The sequence below is a fragment of the Passer domesticus genome, chromosome 4 (assembly GCF_036417665.1).
Source record: "Passer domesticus isolate bPasDom1 chromosome 4, bPasDom1.hap1, whole genome shotgun sequence".
Lineage (NCBI taxonomy): Eukaryota > Metazoa > Chordata > Aves > Passeriformes > Passeridae > Passer > Passer domesticus.
In genome coordinates, this window is record NC_087477.1 from 83513471 (window position 1) to 83528185 (window position 14715).

Consider the following 14715-nt stretch of genomic DNA (forward strand, 5'->3'; position numbering starts at 1 on the left):
ACAACTTCCTTCCTATCCCCTTCCACAGTAGCTCCAGTTCAGCCAGGTAAATCAGGTGTGCAATCCTTTGAAGCCTCCAGGCTTCACCCTGGAAAGATCTACCACAGAGTTTTCCCCACCCAGGCTGAAAGAGAAGACTTCCTCATGGAGCCTCCCAACACTGATCCTCCCAGCCTGCATTCCCCATGTGTCCCAAATTCTCGTGTTTCCTCCTTTCCCTGTTTCCTCACAGGCTGTGCCATCCCTGGTGCCTGCCCCTTCTTCCCTGCAGGGCAGTGCCCTCTGCCCTGCCCTTTGTGCCACCAAGATTATGCAGAGCACATGGTCTCATCTTTTGTCCCTGATTTCCCTTCAGCCTGCTGGAATAAACCTTGCTGTAATTTATCACAAAAAGGCCCTTCTTGCCTGTCTTGGCTGAGCTAGCCCTGGTGAGTGTGGTGTGTGGACTGGACTGCTTTGCCTGAATTCCTGCCCAAGCAGGGTACTCCTACTCCTTTCCCGCAGGAGATGTGCCTTAGGTTCAAAGATTTAATTGTGTATTGTGTTCCCATCTGTCAGAGGTGGGGCAGTTATCTTCTGTTCATTGGGAAGCTTTCTTTATCTCTTCCACAGCCAATCCTCCCTCTGGGGAATATCTACTGTCAATGGGCCATTTATTGTTAATTATCTAATGTCAATGGGCCATTTATTGTTAATTATCTAATGTCAATGGGCCATTGAGTCACACTGATAAAACCCCATCATCCCATTGGGAGATGCTCTGCCCAGGGGAGGAGCCAAGCATTCCTGCCTGGATATAAGCTGGGGTTTGGAACAGCACAGCAGCCTCTGCCCCCTGCATTCCCAGAGGAGCAGCTTTCTCCTGCCCTGCATTCCCAGAGGAGCAGCTTTCTCCTGCCCTGCATTCACCTGGCTTTTCAAACCAAGGCAAGACCCCTTTTGGGAATCAGGCAGCACTTGCAGCATCTAAGCCCCAGGCTCACTCCAGCTGGGTGAGCGGCGCGGGAGGAGCCGCAGCCATGGCGGAACGGAAAGTGCTGAACAAATATTACCCCCCGGACTTCGATCCCGCCAAGATCCCGAGGCTGAAGCTCCCGAAGGACCGGCAGTACGTGGTGAGGCTGATGGCCCCCTTCAACATGCGGTGCAGGACGTGTGGGGAGTACATCTACAAGGGCAAGAAGTTCAACGCCCGCAAGGAGACGGTGCTGAACGAGTCCTACCTGGGGCTGCCCATCTTCCGCTTCTACATCAAGTGCCCGCGCTGCCTGGCTGAGATCACCTTCAAGACAGACCCCCAGAACACGGATTACGCCATGGAGCACGGCGCCACCAGGAACTTCCAGGCAGAGAAGCTCCTGGAGGAGGAGGAGAAGAGGATGCAGAAGGAGAGGGAAGAGGAGGAGCTCAACAATCCCATGAAGGTCCTGGAGAACCGAATCAAGGAGTCCAAGCTGGAGATGGAGATCCTGGAGAACCTGCAGGAGCTGAAGGAGCTCAACCAGCGCCAGGCCAATGTGGATTTTGAGGCTATGCTGAAGCAGCACAAGGAGCTGGAGGAGGAGCAGAGGCGCAAGGAGCAGGAGGAGGACGAGCAGGAGATGAAGGCCATGCTGGAGCAGGCCCAGAACCGCCGGCTCCTGGTGGATTCTGACTCTGACGAGGAACCAGCAAAGCGCTGTCCAAATCCCACGGCCCAAACAAAACCCACGGCCATCCTGCAGGAGGGCCCCCAGAGCAAGAGGCCGAGGACGCAGAGCTGGGAGCGCAGCGTGGGCAAGCTCAGCACCAGGGCCCGGCTGGCCGGGCTGGTGGCCCGCAGGAAGCAGAAGCCAGATCCTGCCCTGGATAACGGGATGGAAACCCCAGGCAGCACGGCCACCACCGGCTCGCCTCCAGCAGCAGCAGCAGCCACGTCCTCGCTGGGTTTGCTGGGAGCCTATGAGGACAGCGAGGACAGCGAGGACAGCGCCAGCGGCTGAGGAGCTGCCAGGGTGGGGACAGAGCAGGGACGGGGCTGTCCCTGCTCCCTGCTGCTCCTGGAGCCCCACACGGAGCAGATCCCACCTTTGCACAGCCTGGGGGGCTCCTCCAGCCCCTCACTGCGGGGACAGGGCTGTCCTGCCACCACCAGCCTCCCTAGATGTCCCCAGGAGCTCGGGGACAAACCCCTCCCTGCTGTCCTGTGCCTGCAGGGCTCCAGCAGCCACAACTCTAGAATAAATGGGACCTGGCAGAAACCCCCCCCCCAAAAAAAAAAAAACAAAAAAACCAAAAAAACCCCCCAAAAAACCCCAAAACAAAAAAAAACAACAACAAAAAAAAAACAACAAAAAAAACCCAAAAACAACAAAAAACCAACAAAACAAACAAAAAAAAACACAAAAAGTTTTTAAAAACCCCCCCAAAAAAAGTGCACTTGACTGCCTAGCCTGAATTCCTACCCAAGGAGCCTTTCCACAGGAGATGCTTCTTGGGAATTAGGCAGCAGCTTCCACCTTCTACACCCCACACTGCTGCAAGTTGGCGCCCTGACCGTGGGGCTTCTCATTTGCCCTTTGAAAGCACCTCCACTGGCCAGCCACTGGGTTTTAATTTGCAGCCAAGTGCTCCAATTCCCCAAGGGAAAAAACCCCAATGTTCTGGGGAATTTCTCAGGGGCCAGCTAAGAACCCTCAAGACCTCAAGGGCTGGTCGATTCAGCCAAACTCCTGCAAGATCTTTCTTCTGAGCCGTTTTGTCCCTCTTTTTCCACAACCTCAGAGCCCTGAGGCACCAAGAAGCCATCTGTGACACCACCAGCTGTGAGGAAGGGTGCTGACTGTCCCAGGCCTACCAACGTGGTCAGGCAGGGACACAGAGAACGCTGGTGAGTGCCCTTCCTATTGAATCCAAGGATGAGGTGATCTGCTGAACTCCAGCTGGCAAACCTGCACATCCTGATGGGCCAGGAGATGTTTTAATCACAGGAGACACTGTTAATGAGTTACACGTGCTCCCACAAGTCCAGACTGTGGGGCCAATGGATGAGATCACTGTGACTGTAACATGTGCAGACCCACCCTGGCACCTAAGGGCTCACCTATACCCAAGCTTTTCTTGTACCCACCTGGGCTGATGTTTTGCCAGAAAATCCTACGGTTTTCTGGGCAGAGATGCTCTGCCAAGGCAGACATCCTACAGAATGTGGCTTGTCTAACAAAGGTACCAAAGTTTCTCTTCCAGGTGTGGCTGACACCGGGTCAGATGTCACCATCATTGCTCACTCCAAGTGGCCACAGGGCTGGGAATTGGTGCCAGCCAGTGGAGGCATCTCTGGGACTGGAGCAGCTGCCACCTCTGTGTGCAGTAAAAGGTCAATCCTCACTGGAGGTCCTGAGGGTCAAATTGCCACAGTGAGACCTTTAGTGGTAAAGGCACCTGTCATTTTTTGGGGCAGAGACAGTGGGGAACCAGACCAGAAATCCCTTCACGCCCACAGGATTTCCAGCTGGGGCCACTGCAGAGCGCCCCACCTCATCACTCACATGGAAATGGGATGGTCCCAATTGGGTGGATCAATGGCCCCTGGCAGAAGTCAAACCAAAGGTGCTGGAATCCCTAGTGCAGGAGGAGCAATCTAAGCCCTTGGAACACCCGTCTTTGTCATTCATGAATCAGGCAAAGACAAGTGGAGGCTCCTGCAAGACCTCAGAAAGGCCAATGAGGTCACTGAAGACATGAGCCCTTTACAGCCTGGCCTCCCTCACCTTCAGTGCTCCCGAGATTGGAAATTGGCAGTCATTGATATTAAGGACTGTTTTTTTAATATCCCACTCCATCCTAGAGATGCCCCAAGATTTGCATTTTCTGTGCCATTAATAGACAAGCCCCTCTCAGAAGGTATCAATGGCAAGTTCTTCCTCAAGGGATGAAGACTCAGGAGCCATCTGCCAAATGTTTGTTGCCCACATTCTCTCGTGCATTTGGGAGAAGTTCCCAGGTGCCATAATTCTTCACTACATGGATGATGTCCTTGCATGCACTGAGCCTGACTCTTCCTTGGAGACTGTTCTCAAGCAGACTGTCCAAGCCATCGAGGGAGCAGGATTTGAGACTTCTACAGAGAAGATTCAGCACACCTACCTTGGACTCTGAACCAGTGGAAGGACCACCGTGCCCCAGCAGCTCACCATCCAGGACAACCCAGGGACCCTGAGGGACCTGCATCAGCTGTGTGGGAGCATCAGCTGGGTCTGTCCACTGCTAGGGATCACAACTGAGGACTCATCACCCCTTTTCAACCTCCTGAGAGGCCCTGATGGCCTCGACTCCCCAGGAACCTCACACTGGAGGCTCATTGTCTTGGTTTGACCCGGAAGTGAGTTTTTGGAAAAGTTGTGGTCAAACCAATCAGTGGCCAGATTTGAAATTGGCACTTGTGGTAGCCACTGAGGTTTGGATACGCCTCTGAGAACACACAGGGGTTAAAAGCAGGAGATTCCCAAAGAACTTCCTCTTTAGAATCCAGCGTTGGTGAGTGGAGTCTGACCTCTCCCCTGCCCAGCTGTGTCTGGGTGGGGCAGGGGAGGCCATGCAGCCTGTGGGGAGGAGGCCAGAGCCCTGAGAGGTGCAGGGGTAGAAGAGACCTGGGGTGTCTGGGCAGCCCCCGCCCTGGGAGAGAGAGACAGAGACTGTGCTGGCAGCATGGCCAGGCAGAAGCGGGGGATGCGGCGAGAGAAGGTGCCCGGCAGCTGTGGGAGTCTTTGGGCAGGCAGAAGTGAACATTTTAACCCCTTGGTAGACTAATAGAAACCTTACAAATACTGAATCCTCCTGAATCAGAGTGAGGAGAGAGAGATGGGAGATGAAATGGGCAAGCGTGAAGAAAGCTGGAAGAGGAGAGAAGAATCCTGGGTGGAAGAGATGATGGAGTGGCCTTGGGCTGGACTCTTTCTTGTATGGCCATGGACAGACCCGTGTTTTTTCCCTGTGACCCAGAGACTGTATTTAGGGGGAGGCAACACCCGGGAGTCAAGAGTGAAGCCACGGCGTGAGCAGAGACGGCTGAGGAGGGTGTGAGATGCCCTCTGTCTCCACAGAGAGGGTTTGAGATCTCTGTTCATGAGGCCCCTCGGCCCCAGGGGGTGAAATTTGGGGGGGACTGGTGTCCCGAAGTTGAGAGACTGCTGTTTCTAGAAGTGGGTGGAGCATCTTTAAACGGGAAACCCTAAAAGCAGTCCTGGCCCGTGTCCAGTGGTGAGAGCCCTGGACATGGGTGGGAGAAGTCCCAAGGGCCGATGTTCTCTGAGCAAGGCCATGGGTGACACGGAAGCACAAGAAGTTTCAACTGTGCTTCTAGAAGAAGCTATGGTGCAAGGGGGGACTCCTCTCTCCCTGATAGATTTGAAGGTTGATTATTTGAAAGGTAGTAATAGACTGGAAGTTAATTACCTGAAAGATGGTGATTGGGTAGAAATCTAAGCTGTTATTTCATTCTGTGGAAAAAAGGGAGGGGGGAGGAAGAATGTATTTGGAAGGTTTTCATTCTTAGCTTTGTATGTGTTCCTTTTCAGATATTGTAATTAATAAAGTGTTGTGTTTTTCCCTCCATCCCCCAGTAAGAGCCTGCTTTGTTCTGTTCCCGAATCACATCTCACAATAACCATTTTAGAAATACACCTGCCATGGAGGCCCTGGCTCTATGCCAAAATCAAACCACGACACCCATGAAGTGATCCAGAAGGTATCAGAGGCACTGTCCACGAGACAAGCCCACTGCTGATCCTACCCTGCCTTTCCAGTTTGTCATCCTGGGTAGGTCACCCAAGGTCCATGGGCTCCTTTTCCAGCGGGATGCCACTCTGAGAGATTAGTTCCTAATTACAGAGTGGGGGTTTCCAGCACACAAACCCAGTAAGACCATCACACCACCTCAGGAGCGTGTGGCCCAGCTTACCACAAAGGCCAGAGCTCCCCTCAGGAGCCCAGCAGGGTGTGAATGCACAGGCATGTACCTTCCAGGGACATTGAACAGTCTAGAACCTTTGCTCCAAACCAATGAGCACCTCCAGCTCACTCTGAACAGCTACCCAGGCCAAATCTCCATCCACCTACCCAAACATAAACTATCCCATGCTTGCTTTAATTTGGTCCCGAATTCATGAAGAAGTAGAACCCCTCTAAAGGCATAGACTGTATTTACTGATGGTTCAGGGGGATCCCACAAGTCAGTTACGATATGGAAGAATCCTGACACTCAGGAGTGGGAGTCTGATGTTCAGATTGCTCGAGGATCCCCACAAATAGCAGAATTAGCAGCCGTTGTCAGAGCCTTTGAGAAATTCAAACAACCCCTAAATTTAGTTACTGATTCGGCCTGTGTTGCTGGGATAGCTGAAAGAGCAGAACATTCCTTGTTAGAGGAAGTGCCAAATCCAGGTTTATAGGGCTTGCTCTCAGAATTAACACACCTCCTCTCCCACCGAGAGCAACCACATCACAGCATACACGTGAGGTCACACCCTGACCTCCCAGCACCAGCCACTGAAGGCAACTGGAGGGCAGATATTTTAGCCATGGCAGTGCAGACCACCCTAGCAGACATTTTTAATCAGGCTAAATTGAGCCATCAGTTTTTTCACCAAAATGCACCAGCCCTTGTCCGGATGTTTAAAATCCAAGGGAACAAGCAAGAGCAATTGTGGGCTCGTGCCCCAATTGCCAAGAGTTTGTTTTTCCCTCCGTGAGGGCCAGGGTTAACCCCCAAGGCCTCGAAAGTTTTAGCTTTGGCAAACAGATGTCACACATGATGCACCTTTTGGGAGACAAAAATACATTCATGTGTCCATAGATACGTTCTCTGGGGCAGTGTTTGCATCAGCCCATGCAGGAGAAAAGACAAAAGATGGCATCCAACATTTCCTCCTAGTGTTTTCCACCCTAGGCATTCTCCAAACTGATAATGGTCCTGCTTACACCTCCAGAAGTTTCAGACAGTTCCAGATCAATGCGGGGTGAAACACAGCACTGGCGTTCCCCTCACCAGCAGGGCAATCTGCTGTAGAGAGGGCTCACTGTACACTCACGAGAGTCCTTGGCCAGCAGCACGGGGGAGTTGGAACACTACTGAATGTAGAAAGATTATGTAAGGCTCTTTATGCCATCAATTTTCTTAATAATTCATTAGTGCAGCCAATTCCCCCCACTGTCAGGCACTTCTCCAGCATGCACAGAGCTCAGCTCACAGAGAAACCCCCTGTGCTGATCAAAGACCCCGAATCCAAACAAATAATGGGCCCATTTAAATTAATTACTGGGGGAGAGGCTATGCTTGCATATCTACAGGGTCTGGCCCAAGGTGGATTCCAGGCAGGAATGTCAGGCTGTACATCAAACTGCCACGTGCAGCAGCATCCAGAGACACTCCTCCTGGCCTCAGAGACAGAAGAGAGATCAAGCTCAGGAGAAGGACAGGACTGTAAAAGCAGACATTTGTCACACAAGATGACTCTGCACTGCTCCAGAAGATGGTAAGACTGTTGAGTTTCATTCGCTCACTGTTCTGCACTTTAGTTGGTTTTACTGCTACCCCTCTTTAATTTGTTGCACTGTTATCCCCTCTTGTTCTCCCTCCCCTTTTCAACTCAGTAAAAACTGAGGGAATGAGATGGGAAGATATGAGGGGCTGTTAAAGCCATGTAAGTCTAAAAATCCATTTTTTCAAACTCGCAGATCCACTCATCCCAAGCACCCTGCCATGTTTCTGCTGGCAGGGAATCCCCAGCTGCTCCAGACAGGATTTTGGGTGCTGCTCACCTTTCCATCAGCTGGTGCATGGGCTGTCCCTCAGCCCAGTCAGAACATGTGGGTCACACTGGCCAGGACTTACAGCAAGACAATCCCTGCCTGGCCATGGGCAGTGTGGTCAACCTGCTGGCAACGTGCCTGCTGGGGATTCCTTAGCAGCAAATGAATTCCCACACACAGATAAGAAACCCAGTCCAGCAGGCATTTGGGATGGGTGGACCAGGACCCTGCCTCGAGCACCAGAGGAACCCCAGGAATTAAAGCTTTTGGGGTCCTCCAAAGCTCAGTACTGTGTCCAATTTCAGTATCAACCTCCCAACCAACACCTGACCCACCTTGAACTTGTTAGGTCTACCCATAGGAAAGATGTAACCCCATTTGACAAAAATTATACCCCTCCACACTGGTGCAATTACACCAGTCCTACACTTTCTTCATCCTCACTCCATCCCAAAGTGCTGCCCCAGGAGTGTTCCTTATCTGTGGAGACTGAGTATGGGATCCCCTCAGGCCTTCAAGGGGGTCCCTGTAGCCTTGGCCAGCTTACTACCCTCACCCCAAACACTCCTTTACTTCAAAACTGGAAACAAAAAGGGAAATTGGCACACCAGAAGAAATCATATACTGAATTTGATGAAAATTGCAACAGACAAGTTTACAACTGGAACAAAGAAAAGAGTCGCGGTCTCACGCTGCTACATCTTTGGGAGGTCACTCAGGGGCCAGCAGGGACAGAGCTGCCCCTGAGGCTGGGCACTGCCCTGGAGAGCTGGTCCCAGCGTGTGGATGCCATCAGGGGAGCAGGCTGGGCACTGCCCTGCCAGGATTTGGGAATTCTGGGCTGTGCCAGGAGGGTTTGGGGTGCCTGACCCCACAGGGGCCCTGCAGAGGGGTCAGACCCCCCAGGCTTGCTCTGGGGGCAGTTTCTGGCTGTGCTGGACAGATGAGGCACAGGCAGGGTGGGGCAGCTGTGAGCAGGCATTCCTTGGAATACTGAGGTGGAATTCAGTGTGGATTCTGCACTCCTGGTCCCTGCTGGGTGGGGCGTGCAGAGGATCTCCTGCAGCACTGCTGGGACACCAGCCCGTGTTCCCTTTGCCATATTCCCAGTCCAGGCAGTGTCACCCTGGCACTGGTGCTGTGACAGAGCCAGCATGGCCCAGCCAGGCTCTGACACCACCCCAGGCCCGGCGCTGTCCCTTTGTGGAGCATCTCCCACAGGCGTGGTGAGGGAGTGGCACAAACTGGAGCTGGCTCTTCACCCTTCACTGGGGGTAACTGGGGCGGGAGGGAAGGGGCGTCCCACAGGCTCTGGCCAGGAACGTGCTGAGGGAGCCTCACTGGGACTCAGTGTCCCCAGTGTCACCCGCCAGCCCAACACCACCCAGCAGCCAGGGGACACCACCCTCAGGGCAGAGAGGAGGAGTGCGGGCAGAGGAGCAGCAGCAGGATGAAGTCACGAGGAGATGGTTTCCAGCTCTTGGATATCCAGGGGTCAGTTAAAGCTCTGGCAGGAGGAGTGCCCGGGAGGTGGCAGGAGGAGTGCCCGGGAGGTGGCACTCGGTCACAGCAATGGAACTGCCTCGTGGGGAGGGCTCTGCTCCTCCCCATAGGGTGCTCCCACCACCCTACAGCTCCCTGGAGCCGAGCTGGGCTAAGCTTGGGCTGGGAAGGAGCAGGTGACCCTCCCTGCTAACTCTGGGGACAGAAGCCACTGCAGGCCTCGGGTGGGAGGAGGGCTGGGGGGCGTTGGCAGCGTGCTCGGGGGGCACAGCTCTGCTGGGTGCTGCTGCCCCGGCGGGCTCACGGGGCCTGGCCCCCGCCCAGGGGGATCTGCAGCAGCGTGGGGGACTGCTCCATGATGCGCACCAGCAGCTGGTCAATGTAGTTCTCCAGCTCCTGGATGTGCTCCTCCTTCTTGCTCAGCTCGCCCTCCTTCTGCAGCAGCAGCTGGATCAGCTCGTCGTGGGTCAGGTGGTAATACTTGGCCGACTGGTCCAGCTGGGCTGGGTCCTGCTGGGAAGCAAGAGGGACATTCAGGGACTGGGACTGAAACCTCTGCTCTGGTAGTGTTTGCAGCATGCAGCGACAGCCAGAGCACTCCTGCTCCCCATGTCTGTCTTTCCAAACTGGAGAGGCAGGAGCAGCACAGGGGACCACAGAGACCTCGTGTGCTCATAAAGCACCAGCTGAACTCCCTGCAGCACCCACAGGGCTTCTGAGACCCACAGGGTTGTGCTCATCCTTCAATCAGGTGAACCCCAGCAGCGTTTTCCATGTGACACTGGGGAGACAAACGGAATGGGAGTGGACAAAGGGATGGAGGGATCACGCTCAGAACACCCTGTGTCCCCAGAGGTGCCCCAGGTGCTTTGCTGGCCCCAGCACAGCAGCGTTTGGAGTATATCCAGGTCAGCAAAGCTCCAGAAAGGACCTTCCCCCTGCCAGGATGAGGAACCCTTGAGGGCATCAGGCAGGCAGCTACTACACCTTCCACCTTCCATACCTTGTGGAGACCAGGTTGGATGGGGCTTGGAGCACCCTGGGACAGCGGGAGGTGTCCCTGCCCATGGCAGGGGTGGCTCTGGATGGGATTTAAAGTCCCTTCCAACCCAACCCACCCCACATTTCTACAAGCAGGGGTTCACTCACACACTGGACAACACCACCCCCAAAGCAAGGCAGGTGACAGGAGGACAATGGGGTGAGGAGGTGCAGAACCCATGGCAGAAGAGAGGCAGAGCAGCCCAAGGCCTGCACCCTCACCCAGCCCATGGCAGGCCCTGCCCCTGCCAGCAGCACACCTGCAGCAGGTGTGGCACAGCCTCCTACCTTCAGCTTGGGCTCGGTTTTGTCCGGCTGGGAGGGCGCCAGGGGCTGGACGCTGCTCGTGGTCACTGTCCTCAGCCTCTCCAGGCCATTGCTCAGCGCCGAGCTCAGGCTGGCCCTGTGCTGCTGCTTCCTCTCGCTGGAGCCCTCCTGCACAGCACTCAGGGGCTTCACGGGGTGGGGGCTGCGGGCACAAGGGTGGGACAGTCAGCACCCCCAGAGCTCCCTCTCGCTGGCCCTGAACAGGGATGGCACCCCCAGGGGACTGAGGAGCAGCTGAACCCAGGGGTCTGTGCCTCCCACACCTCTCCTGCTCTGAGGAGAGCCAGCAGGGCAGGGCAGGGCCCGTGGAGCTGCTCCCACCCAGGCAGGAGATAAGGAGATCCAGCACACGTTTGGCTGAGATGCTGGTACTGCACTGCCCACCTCACTGGGAACGCTGTGGGTCACAACTCCCGAGTGCCAGGGCTTCCAACACAGCTCCAGTGTGATCAGAGCCTGCTGCACCCACTGCCCGAGTGCCAGGGCTTCCAACACAGCTCCAGTGTGATCAGAGCCTGCTGCACCCACTGCCCAAGTGCCAGGGCTTCCAACACAGCTCCAGTGTGATCAGAGCCTGCTGCACCCACTGCCCGAGTGCCAGGGCTTCCAACACAGCTCCAGTGTGATCAGAGCCTGCTGCACCCACTGCCCGAGTGCCAGGGCTTCCAACACAGCTCCAGTGTGATCAGAGCCTGCTGCACCCACTGCCCGAGTGCCAGGGCTTCCAACACAGCTCCAGTGTGATCAGAGCCTGCTGCACCACTGCCCAGAACAGCTTTCTGCTGCCCAGGGACCCCCGGATTACTCTGGGGTCACCACTGGGGCTCCAGCCCAAGAGTTCAATGTCCCCTGCCTGAAAGCCACCACAGAATTTGCCCCCTCCACGAGGCCAAAAGGAGGGTGAGGAGCCAGTTAGGGGGAATTAGATTTTCATTTATTTTTGCCTCACTCTTCACCCAAAAGGTTCTTTCTGGGTTTGAACAAAGTCCAGTTCCTTGTCAGAGTGATGGAAAGAGAAGTGACCTGATGCTCCCTCCCTGCAAGGAGCAGGCACAGCTCTGCACCATCCTTGGGATGGAAACACCCAAGTATCTGTCCACTGGGATGGAAACATCCAAACCTCCATCCACTGGGATGGAGACATCCAAACGTCCATCCACTGGGATGGAGACATCCAAACGTCCATCCACTGGGATGGAAACATCCAAACGTCCATCCACTGGGATGGAAACATCCAAACGTCCATCCACTGGGATGGAGACATCCAAACGTCCATCCACTGGGATGGAAACACCCAAACCTCCATCCACTGGGATGGAGACATCCAAACGTCCATCCACTGGGATGGAAACACCCAAACCTCCATCCACTGGGATGGAAACATCCAAACCTCCATCTACTGGGATGGAAACACCCAAACCTCCATCCACTGGGATGGAAACATCCAAATATCTGTCCACTGGGATGGAAACATCCAAACTTCCATCCATGGGGATGGAAACACCCAAACTTCCATCCATGGGGATGGAAACACCCAAACATCCATCCATGGGGATGGAAACATCCAAACCTCCATCCATGGGGATGGAAACACCCAAACCTCCATCCATGGGGATGGAAACATCCAAACATCCATCCATGGGGATGGAAACACCAAACCTCCATCCATTGAGATGGAAACACCCAAACGTCCATCCACTGGGATGGAAACACCCAAACGTCCATCCACGGGGATGGAAACACCAAACGTCCATCCACGGGGATGGAAACATCCAAACCTCCATCCACGGGGATGGAAACATCCAAACCTCCATCCACGGGGATGGAAACATCCAAACGTCCATCCACGGGGATGGAAACACCCAAACCTCCATCCACTGGGATGGAAACACCAAACGTCCATCCACGGGGATGGAAACATCCAAACCTCCATCCACGGGGATGGAAACATCCAAACGTCCATCCACGGGGATGGAAACAGGATCAGGACACACCAAGGACATGGAAATCCTCTTCAACCACGATGATGCCCTGCTGTCCCTGTGCTGGGAGGGGACAGCACTGGCAGCCACCAACCTGCTCCAGCAAGCCAAAGGATCAGCTCCTCCCGAGGGACAGCACAGGGGCAGCTCTGATCTCGTCCCTTTGGTGCCCAGGGACAGGAACAGGGAATGCTGGGGCTGTGCCAGGGCAGGTCAGTCTAAGATCAGGAAAGGCTCTTCCCCAGAGGGTGCTGGCACTGCCCAGGGAATGGGCACGGCCCCGAGGCTGCCAGAGCTCCAGGAGCCTTTGGGCAGCGCTCCAGGGATGCCAGGGTGGGATTTGGGGGTCTGGGCAGGGCCAGGGCTGGATGGATGACTCTGGTGGGTCTCTCCCAGCTCAGCACACTCTGTGATTCTCTGATCCCTTGGCAGAGCTGTCCAAGCACAAGGACGGAGCCCAGCACTCCTGGGCAGCTGGCAAGGATGGAGAGGGATCCCACAGCCCTCAGGGGAGCCACTGACAGTGCCAGGGGCTGCAGGAGCTGCTGCTCTGCACAGGAGGCTCCAGCACTGCCCACTGGGACTAAACGCTGAGCAGGAGCTACAAGCACCAGGACACTGCAGGACAGAGGGCTGGGAGAGCCACCAGGGCTGCCCATCACAGCCAGGCTGAGCCCACATGTCACTGTCACCTTGTGCACCCCACAGCCAGCACAGAGCTACAACCAGAGCATGGCTGGGAGCCTCCCTGGGACCAAGCTGCCCTGGAAGGCAGAGGGAATGCTTGGAGGGGTTTGAAACAGGGAGATATTCCCACCCAGGGGCGGTGACAGGCAGCTGTCAGCCCCGTGGCCAGTGGGAACAGTCACTGCTGCAGGGCTGGGAAAGGCACTTTTGAAAAGAAATCATTATTCTCCTGCTTCCCACTGAGGGTGCAGGGCTGGGCTGAGCAGAGCAGGGCTCTGCCTGCTCCGGGTGTCCCTGGCAGGATCCAAGAGCTGGAGACATTCCTTGAGCTGGGTTTGTGCTGGGATGGTGGCACCAGGTCCTTCCGGAGGAGCAGGGGAGATCACACCTCACACCAGGTCTGAAGGGCTGGTGCACCTTCCAAGAAGCTGGACCAGATTCCTCTGCTGGTCCATGAACATTAACTGGAGCATGGAATCAGCTGCTCACCAGCTCCTAACCCAGAACTGCATCCCAAGTGGATCTGAGTCATGATGGAGCTTAGGGCCAAGATGGAACATCTCAGGGTGACACTGGCCCAGCCCTGTCCCCCTCTCTGAGCCAGCCTTGCCCTGTCCCAGCTTTCACTGGTGCTCCCAAGGTCACTGCAGAGCACAGGGAAAAGCCAGCTGCATTTCCCTCAGCAGCTCCCAAAGGGAGCCTTTAAATGCTCATCAAAATGCTCCTCACAGAGAAGCAATCCCAGGGAATCCCTCTCCCATGGCCCAGCTGCTGTGCCTGGAGCACCACACAGCCCCAGGGGCCAGCCCTCCATGGAGCAGGGCTCTAGAGGAGGAGGGGAATGGCTGGGCTGGGGGTCAGCTCTCCAGGCTGGCCCTGGCTGGGCCAAGCCACGCTCCCAGCTCCAGGGGCTCCGCGGGATCACCAAGGTGAGGTGACCCAACCTGGCACCATTTTCGGAACACGGCACTCTCTGCACTCCTGACACGAGGGAGGCACAGCCTGTGCCACCACCTGGGACACCCCCAGTCCTGTCACCTGCAAGTGCCACAGGATGCTGGGCCAGCCCCACAGCCAAGGGAGCAGGAGCTGCACAGCTGCTGGACTCCAATGCACAGGAGCTGCACAGCTGCTGGATCCCAATGCAGCAGGAGCTGCACAGCTGCTGGATCCCAGGCAGGGGAGCTCCCCAGCACGCTCCCAGGCTGTCCCTGGGTCCCTCCTGTCCCAGGGGGTGAGCTGTCCCCAGCAGTGCAGGCTCCATCCTGCCCGGTCCCCGGGAGCAGCAAAGGGCCCTGCACACAGCGGGGTGCAGCTGATGCTGCCTTGCCCCAGCAGCCACACAGGAGGACCAAAGAGCCTCTGGCCCCTTGGGAAGGGCCGTGGG

General features: G+C 55.7%; 2 protein-coding genes across 3 annotated transcripts in view; one reads left to right on the forward strand and one right to left on the reverse strand.

Annotated features, from left to right (window-relative positions):
- The first annotated feature begins 617 nt into the window (after positions 1 to 617).
- LOC135299771 (splicing factor YJU2-like) lies at positions 618 to 2233 on the forward strand. Its single transcript, XM_064419178.1, has one exon. The coding sequence runs from the start codon at positions 1020 to 1022 to the stop codon at positions 1980 to 1982; it is 963 nt and encodes a 320-aa protein (XP_064275248.1). The 5' UTR covers positions 618 to 1019; the 3' UTR covers positions 1983 to 2233.
- A 6169-nt stretch (positions 2234 to 8402) lies between these two features.
- The window catches only part of RAB11FIP5 (RAB11 family interacting protein 5), a 40040-nt gene continuing 33727 nt past the window's right edge, over positions 8403 to 14715 (reverse strand). The window contains exons 5-6 of one of the 2 annotated variants that reach the window (XM_064419179.1): positions 10621 to 10801; positions 8403 to 9804 (exon numbers count right to left, since the gene is read on the reverse strand). In XM_064419179.1, coding sequence (XP_064275249.1) covers positions 9592 to 9804; positions 10621 to 10801 — 394 coding nt within the window. In that variant the 3' untranslated portion in view covers positions 8403 to 9591. The remainder of the gene's footprint in view (positions 9805 to 10620; positions 10802 to 14715) is intronic. The other variant, XM_064419180.1, reaches the window with a different exon arrangement.

Excerpts from the sequence above, each read along its gene's own strand:
- LOC135299771 (XM_064419178.1), top strand. The coding sequence starts at position 1,020 with ATGGCGGAACGGAAAGTGCTGAACAAATATTACCCCCCGGACTTCGAT.